The 12,904-nt window shown below is 49.1% G+C and overlaps 1 protein-coding gene and 1 long non-coding RNA gene across 2 annotated transcripts; one reads left to right on the plus strand and one right to left on the minus strand.

Moving 5' to 3' along the window:
• Nucleotides 1-846: 846 nt before the first annotated feature.
• On the minus strand, nucleotides 847-12,187 carry UNC45B (unc-45 myosin chaperone B). Its single transcript, XM_061355565.1, has 20 exons — nucleotides 11,962-12,187; nucleotides 11,673-11,842; nucleotides 10,889-10,925; nucleotides 10,425-10,600; nucleotides 9,789-9,878; nucleotides 9,174-9,341; nucleotides 8,495-8,663; nucleotides 8,043-8,213; nucleotides 7,062-7,233; nucleotides 6,454-6,754; nucleotides 5,971-6,065; nucleotides 5,162-5,303; nucleotides 4,580-4,720; nucleotides 4,269-4,396; nucleotides 3,758-3,824; nucleotides 3,301-3,414; nucleotides 3,079-3,194; nucleotides 2,635-2,752; nucleotides 2,368-2,523; nucleotides 847-1,574 (listed from the first exon to the last, which is right to left on the minus strand). Exons 2-20 carry the CDS (start codon nucleotides 11,832-11,834, stop codon nucleotides 1,311-1,313), a joined length of 2,787 nt encoding a protein of 928 aa, XP_061211549.1. The 5' UTR covers nucleotides 11,835-11,842; nucleotides 11,962-12,187; the 3' UTR covers nucleotides 847-1,310.
• Nucleotides 9,826-12,765, plus strand: LOC133213364 (uncharacterized). Its single transcript, XR_009725790.1, has 3 exons — nucleotides 9,826-9,930; nucleotides 11,019-11,114; nucleotides 12,452-12,765. It is a non-coding gene; the product is annotated as an uncharacterized LOC133213364 (long non-coding RNA).
• The last annotated feature ends 139 nt before the right edge of the window (nucleotides 12,766-12,904 follow it).

Consider the following 12,904-nt stretch of genomic DNA (forward strand, 5'->3'; position numbering starts at 1 on the left):
ATAGCCCCCCTTCAGATACTGGAAGGCTGCTATGAGGTCTCCACGCAGCCTTCTCCAGGCTGAGCAGCCCCAACTTTCTCAGCCTATCTTCATATGGGAGGTGCTCCAGTCCCTGATCATCCTCATGGCCTCCTCTGGACTTGTTCCAACAGTTCCATGTCCTTTTTATGTTGAGGACACCAGAACTGCACACAGTACTCCAGGTGAGGTCTCACAAGAGCAGAGTAGAGGGGCAGGATCACCTCCTTGGACCTGCTGGTCACGCTCCTGTTGATGCAGCCCAGGATACGGTTGGCTTCTGGGCTGCGAGCAGTCCTCACATTACTGCTCTAGTCTCAGTGCCTTGGCTGGAATTTGGCTCCAAGGAGGGAGGTGACACTGAGGATGTTCCAGAGTTATCCCCAGCCTGGATCACTTTCATGGGGAAAACTTATGAGGCAGGTTAAGCCATGACATTATTTCAGCTGCAAGTTGTATATGGACACGATTTCAATATAAATTTATATAGAAAAGTTGAATGTAATGACCAACTGGTGTGTTCTCTCTTTGTTCTGCTTCTTCCGTCAATGAGCTCTTTTCAGCATTCCCTGTTGAGCCAAACACCATTCCCTGGTGTGAACCTCAGCTTAAGCCATTAAGCTCCTGCAGCCTCTCACAGTGACTTGGCCCATTCATCTGAGCATCACTGGGTAAGGCTGCAAGTGGTGGGAATCCAGCCTGTGCTACCCATTTCTCCAACCTCCTGGGTCTAATACAAGGCTGCAAGTGGGAGCTCTCCATTTGCTTAATGAAAACAGAAGAGGAATTGCACATGGAACAAAGACGTGAATTTATTAAGAGCTCACCTACCACTTAAGGCTGTCTAAAACTACCATAATTTAACAAAGCACACAGCTATTACCCAACCCATTTTCTGACTACAGAACAGAAGGCATTTAACCCTTCCTGTTCCACCATTTCTAGGAATTCCACAACTACCACGAGCTGTAGATGGTTGCAGGAGAGATATCAGCTCAATTGAGTTTCCTTCTGCAATCCACAGTGCATCTGCAACACAACCGACTGTTTACAGCTGGGCCTTGAAGCTTTCATCGAAGGGGCAGAAAGGGTTTAACACCAGTTACTCAGATGGACACTTTCCCAACTTTCCCAGTCCCTCTTTTCCTCATATTGTTTCTGATCTTCCACAATCATCCCCACATGATTCCATGCCTTAACAATGGCATGAGATTTCCCTCATGGCTCTCACTGTTACACATTTCTCAGTGGCTTTTTTCCTATCCACATTCTCTTTGGTGCTTTTCATTTCCTCATGCCTGAGAGAGGGGTTTGATGAGCCCGTAATCCATGCACCTCGTGAGGCAGTCGTGTGCTACGTTAATGATGTGCTGCTTCTTGGGGTCTTCCTGCTTGCCGATGTATGTCAGGATCTCTAGGAGCTCCGTCTCCACCAGCTTCTTTGCTAGGTCTTTGTCAGCATTGATTAAGTTGAAAGCGATGACCAGTCCTCGGTGCTGTACTTCCATGTTCTCGTGCAAGCACAGCCTCTGCAGGATTTCAAGCCATTGGGTGGTCTTCAAGGGAGAGAGAGGTCATTAGTATTGATCTGAAGAACACCTCAACCAAGAATGTGAGTTTGGAAAGGCGTTTCTTAGCAGAAGGAAGCACATGAATCCAAGGCACTGGCACCACACAAAACATGTTTCATGTTTAGGTTACTGCTTAATCTCTGTGCAAATATTCTGATCAGAATATTGGCACAATGATAACTGAAGCAGACCACCCATTCCCATTCCCCCTGCACTGATCTTCCTGAGCCCCTTCTGTGGCTTGATTCATCACTTTTATTCTAACAAGGTCCAACATCGACACAACAGAGTTCATTATTTCTCAACCACAGCTCTTCACAGGTACTCAACCACACAGGGTCTGAGTCCTCAGGGCTTACAGACCTGTGCAGGAAATTGAGATGTTTGGGGATCTGTAAAGCTTAATATGTTACCTATCAAGCTTTTCTCATGTCTGAGTGAAACAAGGGTTGGATCTCAGGTTATTTATCAAAAGCTTTAAGAGCCTATAGAATAATATTCTGCATTCCTAACCTTGCTTGACATTTAGCATCATGGACTTAGCTTGAGGAATGGCTATATAGAAATGTTTCAGCTCTGAGATGAAGTCTTCTATAAAGTAGGCTGGTTTACCTCATGCAAGGATGAACTAGAAGCATGCACAGCCAGGTCTCAACTTCACCAAGTTCCTCACTATCAAACTGGTGCACTGCATCTTCCTTTTGAGTGGTGTTTCCATGGCTGAGCCAGGCCCCTTCAAGGGTATATCTACTGCCAATAATCAGACTTTGGGTCTTACCACTTCAGTCATTTTAGAGCAGAGCTTCTTTTGTGCTGCTGTAAGCATGGCCAGGGCTCCTGCTGCTGCAACCTGGACTTTTTCATCATCCTCACCACACAGTAACACTACCAACTTCAGCCGGTCATTTCCATCAGCCACAAACCGCTCTTGAACCTGAAAACACCCAAACCCATGATATCCAGGGATAATACATTCAGGAATGCCTCATCACAGGGGCTCACAAACCAGTGCACACAGTCTAGTTTGAGCTGCCCAGTGAGTTACCTCCTTGTTGACCACCAGGTTGCACATGCACTCTGTGGCTGCCTGTCGAAGTTGGTCGTGATTCTCAAACATGTAATTCTCAATATCTGGCAGGGCCTTCTCTTTGACTATCTTCATCCTGTGTTGAAGAGCAGTCAAATAAAATCTATCATGAGACAAGCAATGACCAACTTACACCATATTAGCTGCAGACAAGGGGAAGCCTTGAAACCAACCAGTGTCTGCAGCACTGGAGCTCATGATGTGATTCATTTCCTATCTAATGCAGGCTACGATGTTCACATCTTTCCTCTTTCTAGAGGAAAAAGTGCCACTCTCCTCTTCCTGTTACTTTTAGTTCCAAGACTTTCACAGTTCTGCCAAAGGTATTTCAAACTGACCAGTTTGACTGACATTCACGGGTACTCAGGGGAAGGCAGAAAGGCAGAAACCAGTTAAACTCACCGAAGTTTATCACTTCTTCCTGAAAAGTTAGTGAGACCTAACAGAGCCTCGTAGTTCTGAAGGCCATCTCTCTCTGTGTTCAGCAGGCTGATGAGGGGCCTCACCACCTCATACACCTAAGAAGAAAAGGGATGTCTCTGCTTTTCCAGCTATAAGGTCTTGGCAATTTTCATTTGTTAAAGGAAATGTCAAGATTAATTCTGGGTGTATTTTTAAGCTTACCCTCTCCCCTGGGAATGCTATGTCTGGATTGGAAATAGCAGCAATTTTTGCCAGAGCATGCGAAGCCTTTATCTTGCCAACTTCTGTGCCTTCCAGAGCCAGAGGTATCAGGGCCTAGTGACACATGTGAAAGCATATGATGCCTTTGAGAAGACTTACAGGATTGCCTTAATATACTAAAATAAGTTTAAAAATGCCTAAAGATGTGTCTGTTGAAGAAATAGGCCTGCACTGTGGCCCAGAGTGATATCTTTAGTTCATCACACCAGAGCCTGTAGCTCATTCAGTTGTTTCAAGACTACTTGTTTGGAGGCTCACAGGGATAGGACTGCAGTGGCAGTGTGGGCCCCAGGGGCTACACCAAGACAGCTCACACTTCTCTGGCACCTTCCCTCAGTGCAGACACTTTGCAGACAAACTGCACATCAGGTTGGGCTGCAGACATACGAGTAATCACCTTTCCACCACCTTCAGCAACAATGGTCCCCCGGTCCTTGGGGTCTTCACACAAGGCAAGAAACACCCTGCAGAAGCACAGAATCATTTAGTGAAACAGCCACAGGGGAAGGGAATAGCCAGCATCCCCCAGGGAAGGAGCCTAAGGTTTTGCAAGGGGGCCAGATCCACCAGTTAATTCCAGATGTTTAACCCAGTGCCCTACAGAACTCTAGGAGAAAAGCACAAATGGCACAATAAGAAGTTCTCAGGCCTGTAAGATGAACTCTGTTCTAGTCAAAACCAGTAGAGAGGGCTGGAAAGTCAAGATGCTGCCCAGCAAAGCAGGCCTGCAATTCAGCTTTGGGGTCAGAATGTGGATTTGGTGTTAAATCTTTTCTCCTTCTCCCTTTTATCCCTCCCCCATAGGCAGAAGGCACCACCCCACCAAGCAGAGAGCCAGCCCAAGAGCCCATCTCAGTGGCACATGGGCTGGCCAGCGCTCCCAGCTCCTATGACAGCAGTGAAGGTACCTGGCAATGAGCTCCTTGCTCTGGTCTGTCAGCACCGCACTGTCTGCCTTCACCATGCAGGCCAGGGCAGAGACAACACCAGCTTTCAGCAACCGCTTCACCCGCTTCACCACAAAATCCTTCTTGTCCTGAGGGGGGACATTGGAAAGGGATTAGCCCCTTAGCAGCTGCCATCCTGCTAACTACAGCCAAGCCTGGTTGGAGAGCAAAGCAATTTCAGCCTTGGAGATAGGAGACCTGAGGTCTGTGACAATGGATACACCAGGGAAGGTGTTTAGATCCGAGCATCTCCTCCCAGCTCCCTGGGATACCTTCGGATGCTCCTCAGGTACGTGCTGCTTGGAGAACTTTGCCAGTTGCACCAGCTCTGGGACCAGCTCCTTGGTGTCATAGCTGTTGGTACAGTTCACCAGCACAGAAGCCACAGAATACAAGATAGTCTTGTCACTTGTCTGCACAGAAAAAGGAAAGCTTATGTGAGGGTGAGGGAAAACACTGCAGGGAAACAGGTCCCTTAGGACTGCCACTGTGGTGGTTTGCACTAGCTGAAGTCTTCTTAGGCTTAGCCCCAGCCTTATAGCCCAGGGCAGGGAAAAACAAATGTTTTTATGGTCCAACAGGGTGTTGACATCATCAGACGCTGTCAGCACCTTCATGCCTCTGATTTTCGTTGCTGACAGTAAAGGCAAGAGCAACCTTCCTCAGCCTTGGGAGAGGAGCAGGATGATGACAGCCTTGAGGTGTCTCTATTGCACAGGCTAAGCTGAAGTTTTAAGACAGAGGAGAGAGGTTGGGGTCACAGCTCCTTCTGCATGGGGAGACACTGTTGGGCTGGAAACCTGGGAGAACATGATGCTACTAGAGGAATGAGGAAACAAAATAAGGAGATAGACCTTGGCTAATTCAAGCATAGCTTGCAGGGCTGGCCCATCTTCAACAAAGTCATCTTTCACATCCGCATCAAGGGTTAGATATGACATCCCTTCCACAGCCCATCTCCTCGTGCGGACATCAATGCTGGTGTTGCACAACCATCTGGAAGACAGAAAAACATCCACGTTTCTATCTCAGGAGCCAGGAATAGCTTCTCTAGGAGAAGAGGGAGGAACAACATTGAGACTGTTTCAGGCCCAAACATGTCCTCAGGTTCTGCTGCAGCTCCTAAAGGCTGTGGGATGCTTCCCTCGAGACATGACCTTCCTCCCATGGCCCAGCTTGAGGGATCTAAATGCTGCAGGAAAAGACAGACCAGGACAGGTACTCAGCACTGCTTTGCCTTCACCACCACACAAACACATGATGCCCTGCTCTCCAGTGTCAGGAGCAATGATCACCCATTCAGTCACTTCCTAACTTCATCCCAGCTCCTCCTGTCATCCACCTGCAAAAGACACTTGTGCATATTCTAGATAGCACTCAATTAGTCTGTACCATTATGGCAAAGAGGGAAGCACCATGTCTGGTGTCTCTCATAGGAAATCAACGAGGGAGAAAGGCTTCTCTGGATACTGAGGCAGGAGGAACATACAGTTACTTCAGACCATAAGAGCTCCAGGTCCCAGTGCAATGGCTCTGGGGGCCCTGTCAGCTCTCAGGCAGCACCAGTAAATGAAGGCAACATGTGAGCAAGATCTCTTGGGAAAGGATCATACTGTATTTTACAAGGTACAGAGCAACAGAAGGACAAAGTAAGGTCACTCACTTCCTGCACTGCTTGGCTAACTTCTCAGTGGACCCCTCAGCAAACTGCCGCAGTCCATAATCGGTACCTCCTGCTGAGCCCAGCTTGCAGAGACCCTGAGGAGCAGGAAGAAGATACACCAGTGAGAAAGGTTCATTAATCCTCTAGTATTGCTGCCCCCAACAGCCTAATCCCATTTCTGAAGTTTGAAGTCAGTTCCAACAGAGCAAGCAGTATGTAAAAGAAATACCCAGTAGACTGTTCAGGTTGTAGCACAGCAAGCTGAGGTTTTGTTCTCTTATTGCATGTCCGTAATGCAAGATGAACCAAGGTTACCAATATTCCCTGTTCTCTCCTGGTTTACAATCTCTCCCTTACTTGTAAGGAAAGCACCATAAACTATTTCCCAGCTGAAGGAAATGAATCCAACACATTCCCAGGTCCTCCCTCTCTCCCAAGTCCAGGGTTTAAGCTCGTGAGTGTGGCAGGGGCTGCCATCCTTACCACCAGGGCTCGGATTTTGATCTTCTCATTCTTGGTCTTCTTGTAGATCTCCTTCAGGAGCGCCACCCCATTGGAGATGATGAAGGTGGCCCGGCTCAGCTTGGTGGAGGCATGGATGAGGGCTTCCACAGCCACCAGCTGGTCAATCTCTCTCTCGGACCCACACAGGGCCACCATCATCTCCATGACTCCCTTCATGCCAAGCAGCTTGTTGCCCAAGTCAAAGGGCCCTTGCAGAACTCCAGACACCATCTGGATAGCATGGAGTGTTTTATCCATGTCCTGTGGGTCAACTTTGCTCCTGCATGGGACAGAGAGAGGGAATAGCATGTGGAACAGCAGTTGCTTAAGTTCTAATTCCCTTGAGTAGGGAGCATCCTCCCTCAGATCAAGAGCTGACCTCCTCTGATGGTGGGTACATGGGACACAGCTGAGCCTAAACTCAGGCAAAGGCTGTGATCCAGCAGGTAGGATCCCAGCTGAAGGATCCAGCAGGATCTCAACCCAGTCATTATCTCCCAGGTCCTCAGTTTGGCATCTAAGTGGACTCCAAGTACTTCACCACAGCCTTAAGACCTCACACTCTTGTGCCTCTGAGCTCAACTCACTTGATGTACTCCTCGCAGATCACCCGGTAGTTGTCACGCTCCGGGTCGCAGCGCAGGTCATCGTAGAGCTTATTTAGGAGCACCGAGGCACTCAGCTGGGTGTTCTCTGTCAGTGGCAGGCAGTCAGGCAGCTCAGGAATCTGGCCCACCACTTTCAGTATCTTTTTTAAGCCTGGAAACAATGGAGTCGTATGGCTGTTAGAGGGGAGGGGTCTGTCCACAGCTCAAGATACTACTTGTTGGTTCCTTGCAGTGAAATAGCCAGTTTGGATGGTTTTCAATTACTTTGCAGCCTAATCACGTAAGTCCTAAAGAAGACAATCAGATATTTACTGGGGAAGAGCTTCTGCTCTTGAGATTGCAGGTTTGCAGCATCAGGCTTTTATCCAGCTCTGAGTGAGATAAGCAAAACTGCATTGGTCCCTGGCTGGATCAGTTATTTTTGTCAGGAGGCTTTAAACCTACTGACTTCCAAGGCTGGAGGCTCTGACTAAGGAAAAGTCAGTGACTTCCAAGGGCTCCTGCATGTCTTAACCCTCCTTTTGCTGAAGTGTTATTTAATACCTTCCAGAATGGTACCACACATATGCATTGGAATTAGTATAAAAACACATCCCACACAAACTTCTTACCCCCTTCTAGTTTTAGAAATGACCAGTTTAAGGATCCAGCAAGCTCAGCAGGTGCTCATCTCATCTGAAGATAGGCAAGTTATCCAAGCCAAATCCTCCTAACGTTAGCAAATACGTTGGAATAAATGAACCAGAGAAGCCAGTCCTCTAGAAACTGAAAAGGTCTTGTTCTCATACACAGCTTTTTTCTCTCTTAACCTTAATACTGCTACCTGCTAATACATCTAACCTCGCTCCAGGCTTGCATGCACCAAAGAAAGCTACAGAGGATCCATTCCAGAGGTATTCAGGCAAGAATACACAGCTCCACATCTCCCAGACCAGAATAGGGAGGAAGGGAAGGACTCACCATTGTCGATGACAAAGATGGTCCTGCTGTTGTCATGGTCTTTCAGGTCCTTCCTTGGTATATTCTTGTTGAGGAGGTTGAGAGCTCTGTCTCGTCCTTGCCCAGACACTTTCTTGCTGACCAACATATCCAGCAAACGCATTGTGATCATCCTCAAATCTTTCTTAGTATCTACACAGAAGCAAGCCAGTAGCAGCCAGTTACAAGACATTATCTTCAAAAGCAGACAAACTTGGTGAAAACCATTCAGATGCATTACGTGGCTGGAATATTGGTGTTTGACACCATAAGGATAAGAGCTGCGTTCAGGCTGTCATCCTGGACAGCTGGAGGGTAAAGTCCCCACTTCCCCAAAGAACAAGGAATAAGGTGGACATCCCAGGAGCAGAGTCCTCTCTGCTCACCCCACTTTGACAGCACAACCACAGAACCATCAGGTCATGCAGTGTTACCGAGCACTACAGCCTCCTCCTTCCCGTGATGCTCCTCTTTCCCCTGGCCCAGCAAGCAGTCGGTGATGGCTTGCAGGAGGCTGCAGACAGCCAAGGAGATCTCTTCATTGTCCACAGACATCCACATACAAATGCTGTCAATGCCCAAGTAATGGAGAATGGCAGTGGCCTGGCACCAGAAAGGAGAAAGCAGGGCAGCTGTTAGCAAAAGCCTTTCCTTCCTGCATACTTTAGGCTCAGCTTGGACAAAGGAACTCTTTTCCTGGGTGAATCCCAAGTCAGTACAAGGCAGAGTTCTGCTCTTCAGCCTCATTTTCATCTACAATAAGACAACAACTAACATGTAGAGTTGCCAGTAATTAACAGGCTATTTCCAAAGAGGATGTTAAAAGCATTGCTAGGCTCGCAAGCCTTAGACAAAGCTTTCCTAAAGTTAGTTGTTCTTTGTTGCTTTTCTGTGATGAAGGACATGGATTTGACCCAACCACGCTCACCACCTTGTCCTAACTTCTACTTCACCAGCACACATGAAGGCTCCATAGGGAACAGGTACAGCTTTCACCCCTAGAGGTCAGGGGCATTTTCAATCGTGTTACAAGTCTTACTTGCCCACAAGCATCAAACCATGGCAGTTTTCCACTCCCCTCGGTGCCAGGCAGTAGCAGTGAAGGCTGCTTACCCGAGCCTTGTGCCCCGTGCACATTTCTGACAGCGTCCTCACGGCTGCCAGGACCAGCTCCGGGTTTTTGGTTTCTATCAGCTGCAGCAGGAGGCTGACCCCGTTGTTCTGGAAGATCCTCTCAGCACCCGCTTCCTCCCGGCCCAGGATTATGAGGTTGTTTGCAGCCTGGAGGGGGAGACAGACCTGGGGTCAGTGGCACAGCCCTGCAGAACATCTCTGTGCAGCTCTGGGATGGTGGCCATCCCGCAGTGACAGACACAACCAGCTCAGACAGCACCACATAGTTCTCCAGGTACATCTGGGGATTGGCTTCACTCCGCCCCATTAAAGTGGGTCACTGCTCGGAGAGGAACATAGGGGAAGGTGGCAGAGATAGGCCTGATAAGTCCAGTCTGATCCCACCTTTGGTATACTGGGAGGTGAGCTCACCTTCCCCCTCAGCACAGGGGTGATGCCTCATTGAGACACTTCCCTCTCCAAGCACAGCTCATCTCCCAGCTCCTTTCCTCATCCTCCATCTAGGGCAGGATGGAAAGGGAATGCATTTTCCTGCTCCTCAGAGCAACCTCTGACATTGAATAACAATTCTGTCAAGTCCAGGACAGTTCTCACCTTTTCCCGCTTTTCTTTGTCACTGTTCTCATCCAGCAGGATTTCAAACATCTTCTGCACCCTCAAGTCCGTGGAGAACTGAATGCGCAGCTGTGCCAACAGAGAGTGCATGGAGCATCAGAGGCAGAATCCTGAGGCACAGGTTTGTTTTCCTTTATCACTTCAAGGACATCACAGCCCCTCAAGCCATGGACAGTTTAAAACAGGCATCACTTCTCAGCAACCAGCACCTATTGCCCATCTCAGACTTGTAGACACAAGCAGAGCCAGCCCATACCCATCATTTCTGAGACCTAACCATCCCTAGTGATGCAGGGACTTCTTCACAGCACCCTGTAAAGATGTCAGAGTGGGAGCTGCCAGATCCAGCCCCAAAGCTGGTCCAGTTCCTTGCCAGGACCTTACCACAACACTCAGGACCAGGCCAACCTGAGGAGTGAGCTGCTTTTTAACTTAACAACTCAATCTGACCCCCAGATTTACATGCACCAGATATGAACTCCCAGTAAATGCAGCCTATTTAACCCTGTACATTGTTAGGAGTTTCCAGTACAATCAATACTCTATTAATACAACCCAGAGCAAGAACATTCCATGCCTGGTCTGTGAACCCAGGACTGCTTCCCTGGCATTTACCTTCTCCTGGATGTTGGCTCCCAGTCGCCTCAGGGTCTCCTGGAAGTTTTTGTTGCGGGGTTCAATGGTGGCACATTTCTGAGCATCTTTGAATGCTTGGTCCAATTTTCCCAGTTTTTCCAGAGCTTGACTGCGCCGGTACAAGGCTTTGATATCCGAGGAATTGATGTCAATAGCTAGGAGAATGATCCAAAACACCAGCCATGGAAATAACCTGTGTAAACTGTGATTTGCTTTACAGTGACTACAGCTCTTTGAGATGCAGTTATTGTGGATTAGCTCCAATAGAACAAATCGGTGCATCTTCTTTTCAACCCCCTCCATTAATTCCCTTGTGGCCTCAGCACTTGGGTGTTAATGGACATGAAGGAATAAGACCACAGAACCCCAAAACCAGATGTGAGAGCTGGCTGAAGCACACCCACCAATGCAGCTCTGCCTTCTCAAAACAGCCCCCTCCTTACCTCTAGATGCATCTGAGGCTGCCTTTGCATATTCCTCCTGTTAAACCAGCAAGAGAGAGATCTGTTAGCACTGGAATAGCAGGGCATGTCCCCATTGCTGACACACTCTGAGACCTCTGTGTTCCCATAGAACACCTCAGTGAAGCCAGCAGCAGTTACAGCAGGAAAGATGGGGGCTTGGGTACCTTCTCATCACTGATGGAAGAGGAAAAGGTGACTGATGCAGGTGAGACAACATATGCTGCTGTAGCAGCAGATAGTGGGCAGTGAGGGCAGAGGGGACACTCACAACAGCCTGTCTGCAGCTTGTTCTGAGTGGGTGTTTCTTCTGGGTTAGTGTAAACCCAAGCATATGCAAGAGATCTGCTAAAACCCCACAGCAGGTCACTACAAGCTGGCTGCAGGGAGCCAAGGCAGTTTTGGTACAGATACCAATAACTCAGTTTGCTAAATACTGACTTTTGCTTCTTTTGTTCTGGGACGGATGGCAAGAACAATGCCTCCACATCCCAACCCATGGCTTACAGTGCTCCCATGGCTGCCAAACAGCTTTTGCTTCAAAGTGATTATGTGAGACCCTCTCTGACGTGAACCATCAGGACTGAAGCAGGGAGGCAGCTTTACAGTTCCAGAATAAGCCCAGAACAAACCACTTCAGACCAGTTGAAACATGCTATTCAATCAATGGACAAAACACACAGCCCACAGCACGGGAGCACCCTGGGCTGCCTCCCTGCTCTTCTCCCCTTGAGCACAGCCCAGGCAAACCAGGAGCAATCCTCACCTTCTTGAGGAAACACGCTGCCCTGTTCCTGTACAGCACCGCCTGCAGCGCCTTGTCCTTGTTGAGCTTTAGGGCTTGAGTGTAGCTTTGAGCAGCTTTCTCGTAGTCATTGGCCTGAAAGTACTGATTGCCCTCCTCTTTCAGCTGGATGGGATCCTCCATTTGGAGAGCTTGAAGGAAAAGCATCGATTTGTGTCCCACTCCAACTGCCTGTGTCACCGGGGCCGCCTGCCCACCCCACCAGAACACTGACACATAATGAACACCCACATTAATAAAAGCAGCTTACCACGCTGAAGGGCTTTGAAAGTGAAGACCTACGGTCAAGGCTGTAGCTTCACAGCAGCTTATCCCACGGCTGTAGATCCTTAGGATTCAGTTAATAAGAGAACAAGAACTGGAGCCCACCGGTGCCACAGAGAGCCTATGTGTCCCAGCAAAGAGCTCGCCTCCCGCTCCGAGTTTGGGCAGGACCTGGCAGCTCCTGCTGCCTGTCAATGTCACCTGTCACCACAGCCTGTCCCCCTGTGCTATATATTGCCTGGGAACGGCCCCTGTCAGCAGCCCTGCTCGGGGGGGCCCTGCATGCAAGCACGCAGCCCCTATCTACAGGAGAGGGGATCCTCTGCCACCTCTGCAAGCAAACCCCAGCTTCCCTCTACCTGCAGAGCTGCACGGAGTGTGGGGAGCAGGAATGGGGGGGTTCATGCCATAGAAGCCCTTAGCCGGGAGGGCTGACCCCCACCACAGTGCTCAGACCCTTCTCCCTTTCTATTTAGGGAAGCATGAGACAGCTGAGCCTCGGGAACAAGCGGCCCCATGCCAGCAGCTGCAGCAGCACCAGCACCTTCCAGAACACCCTGGGATGGAAAGCCAGCTCACCCCCCACACTACCTCCTCCTCACGGGGCCTTTGGGAGCCCGCCCCACTGGAAACCCACTCGTGGCTTGCACAGAGCTCAGGTTCAGCTCTGAAATAAGCACAGACATCATAACGAAAGCTGTTTTCCCCATTCACATCAGCAGCTCTCACAGCAAGGACTCGGTCCCCACCAGCTCTGCAGGGCTCATGGCTCTGCTCAGGCACACCAGCAGCAGAGCCCAGCTCTACCTACAAACTATGGCTTTAGAAGTGAAACAAACCACACTCAGAGCTCTGTGAGAGAAAGCTGAAGCAGCTTCACCTCTTCCTCCTACTTCTGCCTTGCTCCATTCATAAACTAGCTTACTTTA

The sequence above is a fragment of the Neopsephotus bourkii genome, unplaced genomic scaffold (genome assembly GCF_033783945.1).
Source record: "Neopsephotus bourkii isolate Nb327-2 ecotype Australia unplaced genomic scaffold, CSIRO-AGI_Nbou_v1 NB_804, whole genome shotgun sequence".
Classification (NCBI taxonomy): domain Eukaryota; kingdom Metazoa; phylum Chordata; class Aves; order Psittaciformes; family Psittacidae; genus Neopsephotus; species Neopsephotus bourkii.